Source organism: Camelus ferus, chromosome 2 (assembly GCF_009834535.1).
Source record: "Camelus ferus isolate YT-003-E chromosome 2, BCGSAC_Cfer_1.0, whole genome shotgun sequence".
NCBI classification, from domain to species: domain Eukaryota; kingdom Metazoa; phylum Chordata; class Mammalia; order Artiodactyla; family Camelidae; genus Camelus; species Camelus ferus.
In genome coordinates, this window is record NC_045697.1 from 107,963,900 (window position 1) to 107,979,772 (window position 15,873).

A 15,873-nucleotide genomic window follows, 5' to 3' on the forward strand; every position below is an offset into this window, starting at 1 on the left:
ATGACCTTTGAAACATTTCGTCTACCTCCCTGGTACATATTCGAACTAAAAGGCTGCTTGGAGGATCTCAACGGGGGCAAACGTCCACCGGGAAGGAACCCAGGCTGAGCTAGTCCCTGCTCATTAGCAAAACTATCAGGAACTCACTGAATCACAACCCCTGGCACTTTAAGCTTCATTCCAAAAGCAGGCTGGGGGTCCCCAGGTGCCCTCCAGGGCACGCCCGGGTCCCACAATGCAGTCTCCACTGCCATCGCGGTGGCCCTACAGTGGGGGAACAGAAGGACGGGCAATGGGTCTGGGCTGATAAAATGCTGATGGCACAGAAAGCTGGACCCCCGTGGACTCTAGGCAGACCCTTGCTTCCCAGCACTTCGGAACAACTGGAGCCACGCTGCTGCCATGCTGGGGGCCAAGCTGCTGGGTCTGGATTGAAAAGCAACAGAGAGTGTCCCAACAAACAAGATTGAATGAACCCGCTCAGCTGCCACTGACTGGTGAGTTCTGGCCACTGTGGTTTATCTCATGGCAAGGACCCAGGTGGGGCTAGTTCTCAGCTAATGGTGGCCTGTTAATTATTCCATAGGTTCGGTGGGAATCAGTTATTCTGAGGAAGAATGGAATAACTTTTCTAAAGCAACAGAGACTCAACACTTAGTGCATATGCAGATAACCATCCAACCTGTGGGTAAAAAAGCCCCGCGAGCCAGAAACTTAAGCTGGAGCGTTCTCCTCCTCTAAAACAGAGCCTCCTTTCTACAAAGCAAACTTGCAGGCCGCTAACCTTTACACCACTCAAATGCACATGGCTGTTTTTTCAACCTTCAGCTTAAAGAAGATAGCGAACAAGCAAGTTCTGTCTCCAGGTTCAACCTGCACCAGGACTCTGATGTTACAATCTGTTGCCTGTACGATGTCCTGTGTGACAACTGTGGTATGATAAATTCCAAAGTCCCTTTGCAAATGTGACAAAATGGTTGGTAAATAGTATCATAAACTGACAGGGAGCTGACTCATCACCATCAGTGGTATTTGCTGGGAACCCCACGACCACCTGCAATGGTTAATTTTATGTGTCAACTTGACTGGGCCAAGGGGTGCCCCGATATTTGGTTGGATGTTATTCTGGGTGTGTCTGTGAGGGATTAACATTTGAATCCACAGATTGAGCAAAGCAGGCTGCTTTCTCATTATAAGTGAGCCTCATTCAATCCACTGAAAACCTGAACAGGACAAAAGGTGAAATGGGGGGAATTCGCTGTCTCAGCCCCACTGCCTCTGATCTGTCTTCTTCGGCGCTGGGCTCTGGCTCAGCCTGGAATCTACATCCTCTCCTGGTTCTCAGATCCTCAGACTCAGGCTGGAACTATACCCTCGACCCTCCTGCAGCTTGCTGACTGCAGACCTTAGGATTTCTCAGCCTCCACAATCACATGAGCCAATTTCTTATAATCAATCTCTTTACATCTGACACACACACACGTACACACAGTCTGTTCTGTTTCTCCGGAAGACCCCGTGTCCTGAGCTATGGGTTAACAACTGTAGATGAGGAATCTGGACCCTTTCTCCACTCTGTCAGGAGTGCTCTGCAAGTGGTAGAAGTTTTTTCAAAAGCCCCTCCCTGGGAACAGAAAATACGGGAAAACCACGGGAGAGATGAGCATTCAGGGACATGAGGGCCGGCAAAGCTGTGCTAGGAAGGGGCCGTGAAGAAACTGAGTCTGATTAAAACTTATCATCTTTATATCCGATTTGCAAACACTTCAAATGTGTAGTTTGCTTGGTCCCAAGTTTGCACCTTGTTTCTTTTGTTTATTTTCATTCCCTATTACATTTCTACTGAACTTAAGACTTTATCTCAAAGTTCATGTTTTGTGAAGTCATAACCTTGGTTTGCAGTCGAAATAATATGGCTTCAGCTGTACCTGGATGAAAAGTCTATAAAAGAAGGGAAAGAAACAGACCCAAAGGAAAAGGACCAGCTAGCAACTAAGCACTGCCCACACAGAACTCACGAACTGACAGCTTCTCTGGGTAAACACCGTGCCTCCTCTCTGAGGACCACGAAGCTGCTCAAACACATTGTTTTATTAATTCTCACAACATTCTGATGCAAAAAGCCAGGAGAAAGCCTCTAGTCTCTCGACGCCTAATCTCACAGTCTTGGGCTTGGCGCCTCGGCACTGCCGCTGCTGGTGTGTTTAGTTTTGGTTGGGAGCTCAGAGAAGAATCCAAGGAAACTCTGAAGGGAAAAAAAAAAGCCCCTGAGGGAGAAAAGGCTGAGAAAAGAATGCAAACCACCCGATGGGGGAACCAGATTCCAGGGAGAAGAGACCCTGGGAGCAGAAAGGGTGAAGGGAGGGGTGGAGAGGGGCCGTGCCCCTGGGGCTTCTACCTGCCATGATGGCCCGACTGGTCCCCAGGGCTTGAAGAATCAGCTGCAGCTCCCTGACGGCCGCGGCCGCCTCTTCTCCACAGGACATGTCGGGCTCCAGGACCACTTCCAGCAGGCCGACCCCTGCCAGGGAGAGGCAGAGTCAGCCTGACTGGAGCCTCCGATCTGAGCCACACATCAATCAGGCTGACAACCCTGCGTCACTGACGGGCTCTCAAAGTGGCTTCCAGCCTCTCAGTCATTTCTGCCTTCACCTGTGGGTCTTTAAATTTGGGTCTTTTCTTTTCCTGTCTGCTTCAGCTATCAAGCTGCTGGGTCCGTGACGAGGCGGCTCCGTTAGGCTCACCTGAGGGCTGGGTCATCAGCGAGCCCACAGAAGCCACAGCTGAAGCCGTGCTCTTGAACTGGCTATTACCAGCACTGGGACCCTCATCTCCACCTGTCAGGCTCCCTAGGCCTGTTTCCTCAATTGGCTTGGGAAAACCTTGAGGGGAGGAGAGGAGGCAGGAAGGGAAATGGAAAACTCTGCACGCCTACCTGCCCTATTCAAATCCACGAGCGTCTGGGACCGCAGGTCATCGTGGAGACTCTTGCCGCTGTCTTGCTCCAGCTGGATCTGCCGGACCCTCACTGTCCTGGTGACCGCCTGACCCAGCTTCTTCCCCACGCAGACGCTGTATGCCAAGCTCCCGTCCACAGCGATGGGGAGCCTCTGCTGGGTGATCTGGTAGCCTGCCTGCACGCAAACACGGGCCACAGGGTCACGAGTCAGTAAAGAAAAGCTGTGGACCAGTTTACCATTCCTCTCATTGTCACAAAACTCTAGGCTTACTTAAAAAGGCAACATAGCAAGAAAAAGAGGAAAAAGGAAAAGAAGAAGGAAAATTAATTGATGTGCTGGGGTCATACCTTAGCCTGGCCTCTTCTGGCTTTCCTGTACCCCACTCCCCACCCTTCCCTGTACCCCCAACCCCAATAATGAAGCAGTAAACAACATGCATCCTATCTTCCCTACCTACCACCATTTTGGGGAATAAGAGTAATCTCACTCTCTAAGAAAATACCGTATTGTTTCCACGTAGCTCAATAGCTACGCCCTGCATCTGATTCCTGGGCTCCTGACAGGCCTTCCTCACTGGGAACTGCTGGCTTAGCATCTCCCATCTCCTCTCAGGACAGCCGACAGCAGTGGCTCGTGCTGGGTAGCTTGTTTTGTTCTTGCTCTTTAGCTAACCAATCACATCAGCTGCCCTCCCTAACCCCACTTCGCTTGTTCCTCTAGCCAGAAAATGCAGTGACACTCACACTCAGCTAACAGAAAGCACGGAGTACTAAAATACTGATGGATGGTGCAAGGACTCCCTCACCACCTTCTAAATGGAGGCACACGTGCACCAGTACGCACTGAAGAGAGGGTGGGTCAGAGTGGAGAACAGGAGGAGAGCAGACACACGGTGTCCCCATACACTGTTCTCAGTGCTTCATGCCGTCTAACCCTCACGACAACCCTAGGAGAGAGGTGCAAGGCACGGAGGGGTTAAGAGCCCTTGCCCAAAGCCATGGAGCTGGTAAGTACTAATGTACTTAGTACTTACTAAGTACTCAGCTGGTCTGGCTCCAGAGTCCGTGCTCCTGGCCACTCAGCAGGTATTGTTCAATCGTGAACGGCATTGAAATCACCTGGCCGGATGGTCAGAACACAGACCATCTGGCCCAACTGAAGAGCCTCCAGTTCTGCAGGTCTGGGGAGGCGCCCAGGAGTGTCTGTTTCTCCTGCGGTCCTAGGAGATGCTGATGCTCGTGGCCTGTGGCACACACTCTGAGAACCACCGCATTCCGCCACCTTACTCTCGGGGCTGAGACAGGAAGTCTCAATTTGTAAAAATTAATGTGTGGGGACAGGTTGCCAAATAACATACAGATGCTCAGTCAAACTAGAATAATTTGAGTAAATTGTTTACTTAGATAAAGACGGATACTTTTTTAGTATAAGTGTGTCCCGTGTGCAATTTGGCTGACACTAACTGCAGATGATCTGAACTGCCTGGGCCAGAGAGACCAGGAGGCAGGAATCATCAGGACATCTCACTCTAGTCTCACACTGCTAAGTCTCCCACCTTAACCAAACTGCTCATCGCTCTCAAAAGGTGAAAATAATGCAGTTGAATTCTCTCCACCCTCCCAGGCAGGAGAATTTGCTAAAAGGCTGGCAGCCAGGGGGAAAAAGCAGCAGCAACTGGAGGGAACTCAGGCTTTCAGTGTATTTTGTGTTGAATTCCACCTCTGCCCTCACCCCCTGAAAACAGCTCACCCCTGTCTTCAGTTCAAGGAAAATCACATGGAGGAACAGTATCACTACTGTGTTCCTACATCTGAAGAAGGGCCACGCTTGCCATCAGAGGCTCAGAACGCATGAAATATTATTTTGGGAAACCCACTCAACATTACAGTTTTGGTTCAGTTCAATATTATGAAAAATTGGCTCTAGTTCACACTGGCTTCTCTTAAAGGAGAAAACTTTCTAGTTTTAAGGAAAGAGTGGGTTAATACAGGGCTCGCTGCTCGGGCAATTACTGCTGTTCGCCCAGGCTTCTGGTTCGTGTTTCTGCTCACTCTTGTCCACTTACATGGTCCCTGGGAGATGACAGGGGTATCTCCAAAGGAGACAGTCCTATTACTGGGAGCTGCCACTTAAAAGAAGGCCGCTCTCGCTGTCTCCAGAGCCACTGATGCACTGACCCCTGCATCAGCCACAGAGGCAGCTTCTGCCCTAACAGGCAATTAGCACCACACGCCACAGCAGGGCTGAGCCTGGGAACGCGGGCGGCTCCTACTCCCCGTTCAATTACGAGCCAGCCACCAGAAGCATGAGGCTGGGCCAGGAGTCGGCAATCAGGACCACGGCATCCAATCTAGGAAACGTCAGGGGGCACAGGCTTCATCGGGGCCGGGCAGAGTCCCCCGCCGGGCGGGCTGGATGGACCTCTAGCTGAAGACACGAGCACACGGCCCTCCTCCGGCTGCAAACCCCCAGCTCCAAGGACCTGCCACGGGCGGACGGCAGAGCGTACTTACCGGGAGGTCTGCGTAGAAGTAGTGCTTCCTGTCAAACAAGGACTTCTTGTTTATGCGGCAGTCCAGGGCCAGGCCGGTCATCACGGCTGCCTCCACGCACCTCCTGTTGAGCACCTGTGGGGACAGAGCCTCAGCCTGAACACATGCGCCTCCCACCCTAGGGCATCTCCCTGAAGAGTCAATCTGGCCGTCTGACGGGCGTTGTCTCTGGTTCTGTGTGGGCAGCTCCAGCTCACAAGCCGGCTCAGTGTGTCTAGAATTGGGGAAAGTTTATTTAAAAAAGAAGATGCATACGGAACCACATCCCACGGGCACTTAAAGAATCCCCCTATCAGGGGTCCTTTCCTCCGATACCCAACATCAGTGTTAACAGGGGAAGGTCCCAAAATAGCTCAGTAGAGTGGTTATTATACAGAATAAACTTAATCTCACTCCCCCCCACAAGCAGCACGAGGAGCCGGTCAGAACCCACAAGAGGCAATGATTCCTGAGAGGAGGATCCGAGAAGCAGCTCTCCAAACAACCTCGGGGAGCTTGGGAAACGCTGTGACAGAGAAAAGATGAACTTCTGGAAACTACAGGGCTGCAGCCACCTCCTCAAGGGTGGGGAAATGCCACACACCTGCCTCCTGCTTTCAGTCCAGGCCTGGCCGGCTCCCTAAAAGTGGGAGCTGGGTGTGCCCCACCCCGGGCTCTCCCCACATTGCTGGTCCCCCCAGGGGCTCCCAGGGCTCAGGAGTTCCTTCTGATGCCCCACCCTGCTTTCAGAAGCAAAAGATCAAGAAAGGGCTAGCAAACTTTCTAGTCCCAAAGGATGTAAAAAGCTTTTAAGAACTTTGGGTGGGTGGGAGATTGGAATAAGACAGGCAACTAGAGATAAGGAAAAAGAGCATTAAATTCTGGGGTCACACAGGTCCAAACCCCACTTCTGCCATGTACATGGACAGCTGTGGGACTGGAAGCCTCCGTTTCCTCAACTTTGAGCAGGGATTTAATATCCACTTTGCAGAGTGGATAAAGTAACAGCTAGAATCTATAGCAGGGATGCAGTAAATAGTTTATTTTCCCCACTCTGCTTTGGGGAAAGTTTTGAGGACATCGTGCTTGCTAATGAAACAGATTTCTATTTTTTATTAGAATATTTATGATGTTCTTTAGTATATTTAGTATGTTATTATCTATATAGGGCTTTCCAATTACGCTTTTTCACAACCACCATTTCACTTCAGCCGCACAGCAACCCTGTAAAAAAGGAATTTGTATCATTCCAATATGTCAGAAAAAGAGAGAACTAAGACCCAGAGGGACGAAGAGACCACACCTCAGAGCAGGCAAACGATGAAACCAGCTTGAAAGTCCAAACGTGCCCTTGTCCAGAGGGTGACAAACAGATTCCCTGTGGTTCAGGGACTGGCCCTCCAGGCACCTGGACGCAGTGTGACTTGCTGATCAAACAGGCAGATTTTAAAAACAAATCTGTATGAGAAAATGTAAGCAGCACCTCTATTTACTGCAACACACAACCCCTGAAAGAAAGTGCCAACAGCAGATCTCCCTCCTAATAACAGCATCACATGCCTGGCTCTGGAAGCCAGGTTACAAGATGGAGCCACCTCACAGCTTCTATTTGGAGCTCTGCATTCTGGGCTAGATAATATTGTCAGCTCGGCAGTCATAACAGTTTTCATGAAAAGATGTGTGTGTGGGGGGCGGGGGGAACAGGATGCCCTGATTATCGATGTTTTCACTTGCTAATGTTTGGCATTTTACTGAACAGTTGTTACTGCAAATCCAAATAAAGCTGGTGGGGAATACTGCCAAATCCAAGACGGACGATCCGAGCTGAATCAACGCGCACCTGAAGGTGAAGCTGGTGTCTGGGCCCGAGCCCCGCGCCCCCTGGGCTGGGCCACTGGTAGACTGGCCGGCTCGCTGTCTGTCCAGTTCCTGCCTCAGCACTTGCACTGTTTTCTAACCACCGCTTCCTCTCTCATCTCTGTCTAGTCTGCCCTTTTGGGGCCACCTGCTTCCTCCTTCTAAACATGAAGAGAACACAGGTCTGTTTTGCTTATTTCTGAGTGCACTTTGCTAATAATCGCCCTGTGCCTGGTGCTGTGAGGGAGTGAAGAGCTGTGAGTGGTCACAGGCTCTCCCTGCACCTGCATGCACACGAGGGCATGGGCACTCAATAAACCATCAATTTCCAAAGAATAAGAATGCAGTGAAACACACAAACATTACAGCAATATTGAATACACTTTAATCTTTTTTTGATGATTTAGAAGGCTTGGAGTACTTCAGGGCCAGAATTATAAGCATCCATCATCACCACACCATAGTTGCACAGAGGGGCTAGTAAATAGAGTTCCAGTTAAAAGAATGCCAAGAAAAAATAATTTATTAGGATCCTAGTCAAGCTGCTTATGACAGATGGAGGGCCAGGTCAGCGTGTTCTGGGGAGAGGAGGCAGAATTGGAAAATTCAACTTCGGCTGTCTTTATTCCAGAAAGTGTCTTAAATGTCTATAAAGTCAGGGCTTTAGGATGCAGAGGGCTCTGTTGCTGGTCTCCGTAAATGTGCGGTGGGGACACGGACCTGCTGGCCTGACTTACATCCTTTTCAAGTTCATTTTCCGCATGAGGAAGATCTTGCTAAAAACGCAAGTCTTACAGCATTCTGTTGCCTCAAATCATTCAACGCCACCCATCCCCTGTCCACATGATAAAGGCGAAACTCTTACACGACCTAGCATCTGCCTCCATCTTCAATTTCATCTCCCATCACCCCCACATCCTCCGACACAGGGTCTGATCCTCCTGTACAAACCAGGCTGACTGCCGACTTCCCCTGTTCTTAGCCATTCACCCTCCACTGAGATGTCACCAAACCTGTGCAACTTTCCTTACCGTTCTCCCTAGGCACCTCTCTGACCTTCTCCACACTGCCACTTGCACTCGTATCATGGTGGATTAGATGTGTTTACATACATTTCCACAAGACTAAGTTTCATGAGAATGGGAACTGTCTGTTCACTGTTGGATCTCTGGAGCCTCAGACAGACTAAAAGGCAGTGCTGCTCAATCAATGAGATGAGTGATGAACGCAAATGAGGAGGGAGGTGATGGATATCAAGGGAGAGTCTCAGAGAGGCGGTGATGCCTGAATCTCCTCTAAGGTGTTACTTGCCACCTGCTGGCCTCCAAACTCATTTCCAGAAGTGCCCTGAAGTGACTACCAATCACGTAAGATATGATCAAAGAGATAACTCAAAAACTCGAAAGACTAACTTGTCCTGAAGAAGCATGTTCTGGAATTTTCTTTGCAATTAACATAAAGTGACGACAAAAGATCTCAGGGTTAACCACAGTAGCTTTCATGTGGAAGGAAAGCAATGCTCCTTGGAACTCACAAAAGCAGAATTCTCTCAACTGAGCCTTGGGACATCTCACTCTGGCTTCAGGAACCATGAACAGAAAGTACTGACTGTGTATCACGCTGTGTCGGGGATGTGTGACGTACATCACACACATGTGCCATTTAACCCCCTCAGTGATCCTACTGTGATTCTCAGAGAGATTAAGTAACTTGGCCAAAATGACACATACAGTAAGTGACAGAGCCAAGAAGTCTGACCCCCAGAACCCAGGCTCTCAACTATATTCTTATCTTAAATCTTCAAAGAATAAAATGCATGACTGTTAGCCATAAAGATTACTAACTCTGATCAGCTGATTTTTCAGCAGAAACTCTGCAGGCCAGAAGCGAGTGGCATGATATATTTAAAGTGATGAAAGGGAAAAACGTACAACCGAGAATACTCTACCCAGCAAGGCTCTCACTCAGATTTGTTGGAGAAATCAAAAGCTTCACAGATAAGCAAAAGCTAAAAGAATTCAGTACCCCCAAGCCAGCTTTAAAACAAAAGCTAAAGGAGCTTCTCTAGGTGGAAAAGTAAAGGCCACAGATATAAACAAGAAAATTACAAAAAGGGAAGGCTCAACAGTAAAGGCAAACATACAGTAAGGGTAGGAAATCATCCATACACAAACTAATACTGGAGGTTCAAAGACAAAAGTAGTAAAAATCATTTGTATCCACAATAAGCAGTTAAACAATACACAAAACAACTAGATGTAAAAAATATCAAAACCAGTAATCCTGAGGGGAGGAGAGTACGAGTGCAGGGTATCTAAAATGCATTTGAAATTAAGAGATCAGCCACTTAAGACAATCATATATATACACAGGCTTCTACACCAAAACCTCATGGTAACTGCAAACCAAAAATCTATAATAGACATACATAAGAAAAAGAGAGGAATCCAAATGTAATGCTATAGTCATCAAATCACAAGAGAACAAAAAGAAGAAAGGGGAAAAAAAGACTTACAAAAACAAATCCAAAACAACAAAACAGCAATAAAAACATACGTATCAATAATCACCTTAACTGTAAATGGATTAAATGCTCCAACCAAAAGACAGACTGGCTGAATGGATACAAAAACAAGACCCATGAATATGCTGCCTACAAGAGACCCACTTTAGAGCTAGAGGCTGAAAGTGAGGAGATGGAAAAAGGTATTCCATACAAATGGAAACCAAAAGAAAGCTGGAGTAGAAAAGCTTATATCAGACAAAAGACTTTAAAATAAGGACTGTTACAAGAGACAAAGAAGGACACTACATAATGCTCAAGGGATCAATCCAAGAAGAAGATGTAACAACTGTAAATGTACATGCACCCAACACAGGAGCACCTCAATGTATAAGGCAACTGTTAACAGACATAAAAGGAGAAATCAACAGTAACACAATAATAGTGGGGGACCTAAACACCCCACTTACACCAATGGACAGATCACCTAGACAGAAAATCAATAAGGAAACATAGGCCTTAAATGACACATTAGACCAGATGGACTTAACTGATATTTATAGAGCATTCCATCCAAAAGCAGCAGAATACACATTCTCAAGTGCACATGGAACATTCTCCAGGATAAATCACATGCTGACCCACAAGGCAAGGCAAGCCTCAGTAAATTTAAGAAAACTGAAATCACATCAAGCATCTTTTCTGACCACAACACTATGAGGTTAGAAATCAACTACAAGAAAAAAACTGCAAAACCCACAAACACACGGAGGCCAACCAATATGCTAGTGAGCAACCAGTGGATCACTGAAGAAAGAAAAGAGGAAATAAAAAAAATACTTACAGAAAAATGAAAATGAAAACACAACGATCCAAAACCTCTGGGACATAGCAAAAATAGTTCTGAGAGGGAAGTTTACAGCAATACAAGCTTATCTCAGGAAACAAGAACAATCTCAAATAAACAACATAGCCTGACACCTAAAACAATTAGAGAAAGAACAAAAACCCAAAGTTAGTCGAAGGGAAGAAATCATAAAGATTAGAGCAGAGATAAATGAAATAGAGACTAAAAAACAATAGAGAAGATTGATGAAACTAAAAGCTGGTTCTTTGAAAAGATAAGCAAAATCGATAAACCTTTAACCAGAATCATCAAAAAAAAAAAAAAAAAAGCGGGGGTGGGGGGAGAGGGTCTCAAATTAATAAAATCAGAAATGGAAAAGGAGAAGTTACAATCAACACAACAAAAATACAAGGGATCATAAGAGGCTACTATGAGCAAATATATGTTAACAAAAAGGACAACCTACGAGAAATGGACAATTTCTTAGAAAGGTACAATTTGTTAAGACTGAACCAGGAAGAAATAGAAAATATGAATAGACCAATTACCAATAATGAAATTGAATCAGTAATTTAAAAACTCCCAACAAACCAAAGTCCAGAACCAGATGGCTTCACAGGCAAATTCTACCAACAATTTAGAGAGTAGTTACCTATCCTTCAGAAATATTCCAAAACATTGCAGAAGGAGGAACACTTCTGAACTCATTCTATGAGGCCACCATCACCCTGATACCAAAACCAGACAAAGATATCACAAAGAAAGAAAATTACAGGCCAATACCACTTATGAATATAGATGCAAAAATTCTCAACAAAATACTAGCAAATCGACTCCAACTATGCATTAAAAGGATCATACACCATGATCAAGTGGGATTTATCCCAGGGATGCAAGGATTTTTCAATATCTGCAAATCAGTCTACATGATACACCACATTAACAACTTGAGGAATAAAAGCTATATGACCATCTCAATAGATGCAGAAAAAGATTTTCATAAAATTCAACATCCATTTATGATTAAAAACTCTCTAAAAAGTGGGCAGAGAACATACCTCAACATAATAAAGGCCATATATGACAAACCCACAGCTAACATCATACTCAATGGTGAAAAGCTGGAAGCATCTCCTCTAAGATCAGGAACAAGACAAGGATGCCCATTCTCACCATTCTTATTCAACATAGTTTTGGAAGTCCTAGCCCATGGCAATTAGAGAAGAAAAAGAAATAAAAGGAATCCAAATTGGAAAAGAAGAAGTAAATCTGTCACTGTTTGCAGATGACATGATACTATACATAGATAATCCTAAAGACACTACCAGAAAACTACTAGATCTCATCAATGAATTCTGTTAAGTTGCAGTATACAAAATTAATACACAGAAATTAGTTGCATTTCTGTACACTAACAAAGAAATATCCGAAAAAGAAATTAAGGAAATAATCCCAGTTACCATCACATCAAAAAGAACAAAACACCTAGGGATAAACCTACCTAAGGAGGCAAAAGGACTTGTACTCCGAAAACTATGAGACACTGATGAAAGAAACTGAGGATGACACAAAGAGATGGAAAGATATACTGTGTCCTTGGACTGGAAGAATAAATATTGCTAAAATGGCCATACTTCTACCAAGGCAATATATAGATTCAATGCAATCCCTATCAAATTACCAGTGATATTTTTCACAGAACTGTAACAAAAAAAAATGTTAAAATTTGTATGGAAACACAAAAGACCCCAAATAGCCAAAACAATCTTGAGAAAGGAGAATGGAGCTGGGGGACTCATGCTCCCCAACCTTGGATGATAGAACAAAGCTACAGTAATCAAAACAGTATGGTACTGGCACAGAAAGACACATCGATCAACGGAACAGCACAGAAAGTCCAGAAATAAGCCCATGCATTTATGGTCAATTAATCTTTGACAAAGGAGGCAAGAATACACAATGAAGAAAAGACAGTCTCTTCAATAAGTGGTGCTGGGAAAACTGGACAGCTACCCGTAAAAGAATGAAATTAGAACATTCTCTAACACCACATACAAAAATAAACTCAACATGGATTAAAGACCTAAATGTAAGGCAGGATACTACAAAACTCCTAGAGGAAAACATAGGCATAGGCAGAACACTCCTTGACATAAATTGCAGCAATACTTTTTTCAAACCAGATCCTAGAGTAATAGAAATAAAAGCAAAAATAAACAAATGGGACCTAATTAAACTTAAAAAGCTTTTGCACATCAACAAAGCAAAAAGACAATCTACAGAATGGAAGAAAATATTTACAAATGATGTGACAGACAGGGGACTAAGTTCCAAAATATACAAACAGCTCATACAGCTTAATATTTAAAAAAATAAGCAACCCAGTCAAAAAGTGGGCAGAAGACTAAACAGACATTTCTCCAAAGAAGACATCCAGATGGTCAACATGCACATGAAAAGATGCTCAATTTTCCTAATTATTAGAGAAATGCAAATTAAAACTACAATGAGGTAGATCACCTCAAATAAGTCAGAATGGCCATCATTAAAAAGTCTACAAATTATAAATGCTGGAGAGGGTGTGGAGAAGAGGGTACCCTCCTACACTGCTGATGGGAATGCAAATTGGTGCAGCCACTATAAAGGACAGTATGGAGGTTCCTTAAAAAACTAAAAACAGAGTTACCATATGATCCAGCAATCCCACTTCTGGGCATACATATGGAGAAAAATATAATTCGAAAAGACACATGCACCCCAATATTCCAGCAGCACTATTTACAATAGCCAAGACATGGAAACAACCTAAATGTCCATCAACAGATGACTGGATAAAGACGATTTGGTATGTATGTGTGTGTGTATGTGTATATATATACACACACACTGACAGACACGATGGAATACTACTTGGCCATAAAAAGAATAAAATAATGCTATTTGCAGCCACATGGATGGACCTAGAGATTATCATATTAAGTGAAGTAAGCCAGACAGAGAAAGACAAATACCATATGATACTGCTTATATATGGAATCTTAAAAAAAAAAGGTACAAATTTTATTTATAATGCAGAAACAGACTCAGGGACACAGAACAAACTATGGGTACCAGGAGAGAAAGGTGGGGGAGGGATAGATTAGGAGTTTTGGATTAACAGACACACATTACTATTTATAAAAAAGATAAACAACAAGGACCTACTGTATAGGGAACTATACTCAATTTCTTGTGATGAGCTATAATGGAAAAGAATCCGAAAATAGCTGGGTATATATATGTATGTATATGTATAACTGAATTACTTTGCTGTGCACCTGATACTAACATTGTAAATCTTCTACACGTCAATAAAAAATAAGAATTAAAAAAAAAAAGATTACTAACACTGGGCCATAACTCTGGAGCAGTGGCTCAAACCAAATCCCATGGTAGAGTTTAAGGCAGATCCTGTTTCTGACATTTTCTTCTTGCCAGTTTCTGTCTGCATAGGTTTGATTTCAGACGTTGAGCTCTAAGAGGGCAAGCGTCATGTTCATTTAACTGTCTACAACGCTCAGCACACAGGCTCTGGCGTGTGAAGGGTTCACTAACGAGCAGACCTATAGTTTTTCTCAATTAGCAGGGGATGTTTTACTGCTCAACTTCTGAAACCTTTAGATGTAAGTACCTGTGAAACAATTTATCGAATAAGTGAAGAGCTAATTCTTTTATTTAACTGGAAGATAAGAAAGGTATGAAAGGCAAAGGGAGATGAGACAGCCAATAAATTTCATGACCAGCAGAGAGAGGGACTGGGCAGATCATGGCCAGAAAAAGGATACGGGGCAGTGGGTAGTGACTGGTTTTAAAAAGAAGCACTTGTTTGGCTTGTTTGCAAAATATAAGTAGTGCTGCAGCCAGAACGGGGGCGGGGGGGGGGGGGAATACATTTGGAGTTCAAGGCAGCATAAATAACCCAGGAATGTCATGAGACCTCGAAGGACACATTGTGACCCTGATATGAGAAGCAGTCTTCTAGTTTTAAGGCTTGTGTAGCCTAACCAAACAAACATTTCCTTGTCTCTGAGTAAACGATCATTTACTGCCAACTCCCAATACATCCTGCCCCACTGCCCCCCAAAAAATCAAGTTATACACATTCTACGTTCTTAGTATGTCTTGATTTTTTTCCCCTCTTCCCAAATGCTCCAATCTGATTCAGGCCTCCACTCAAACATCCCTCCTCCAACCAAGACTTCTGCACAAACCACCACCTGGCCAGGTTTCTTCACCTCCACCCTCTGATCTCTCCTCCACACCCAATTCAAGAGCGACCTTTCTAAGGGATAAATCTGTTCATGTAATTCCCCTGCTTAAAATCCCTCTCCACTCCTCCCCATCACCAAAAGGATACACTCCACACGCTTGGTGGAGTCTTCAATGCTCTTCGTGATTCAGCCCCTGATTACCTCTCTAGCTTCCTCTTCTTCCACTGCCCCCTGACCCAACAGGCTCTCACACAGTGGTGCACATGACATGCTTCGGTACAAACAGCTGCTTCTGCTGCTCATGCACTTAAGCAAGACCTCCGCACCTCGCAAGACTCCTGGTTGTCCCACCAGCACCCCAGTGGAGGTACTCCTCCTCCTCAGCTCCCGTGTACGCTGGAGAAGCACCGTCTCCCCAGCCAGACTGAGCCCCCTGAGGGCAGTCAGGTCATTTTATTTTCTTTGCCCCATTACCTGAAAGCAACACAAAGCTGATTAAACATTAACTGAGCTAATGAATAATTTAGCATTCCCTTTATCAACATCCCAAACTCCATAAGCTAGAAATAAAAGCAAAGTTGTTCTATAAAATGTACGTCAGGAGAAAGAAACCATTCTTAGCATGTAAAATAAGACAGATTTAATACAGAGACTATTACACTAATGACAGAAGAGCCGAGAAGTCAAAGAGGCAACTTAGAAGATTCTCAACAGCAGGAAGACACTCCTGCCCCAGGGCCAGAGGGAAGGGTGGGGAGAAGCAGTGGGACTGGCACCAGGGCAGGGGTGCCAGAGGATGCTGGAAACACGATGGACCTGTCTCCCAGGAGCAGGAGCCACAAATGAGATCCATCCACAACTAGAGATGCTGCCAGAGGAAGAGGGAAGGAGAAGGAGAAGGAGAAATACCCTATTGCTTCTTTCC

At 45.0% G+C, this 15,873-nt stretch overlaps 1 protein-coding gene across 3 annotated transcripts in view; it reads right to left on the reverse strand.

Moving 5' to 3' along the window:
* GATB (glutamyl-tRNA amidotransferase subunit B) overlaps positions 1–15,873 on the reverse strand; it is an 82,234-nt gene that overhangs the window by 42,611 nt on the left and 23,750 nt on the right. For 2 of the 3 annotated variants that reach the window (XM_032464854.1, XM_032464842.1), the window contains exons 3-5: positions 5,474–5,587; positions 2,936–3,134; positions 2,399–2,521 (exon numbers count right to left, since the gene is read on the reverse strand). In XM_032464854.1, the coding sequence (XP_032320745.1) occupies positions 2,399–2,521; positions 2,936–3,134; positions 5,474–5,587 (436 nt within the window). The remainder of the gene's footprint in view (positions 1–2,398; positions 2,522–2,935; positions 3,135–5,473; positions 5,588–15,873) is intronic. The other variant, XM_032464852.1, reaches the window with a different exon arrangement.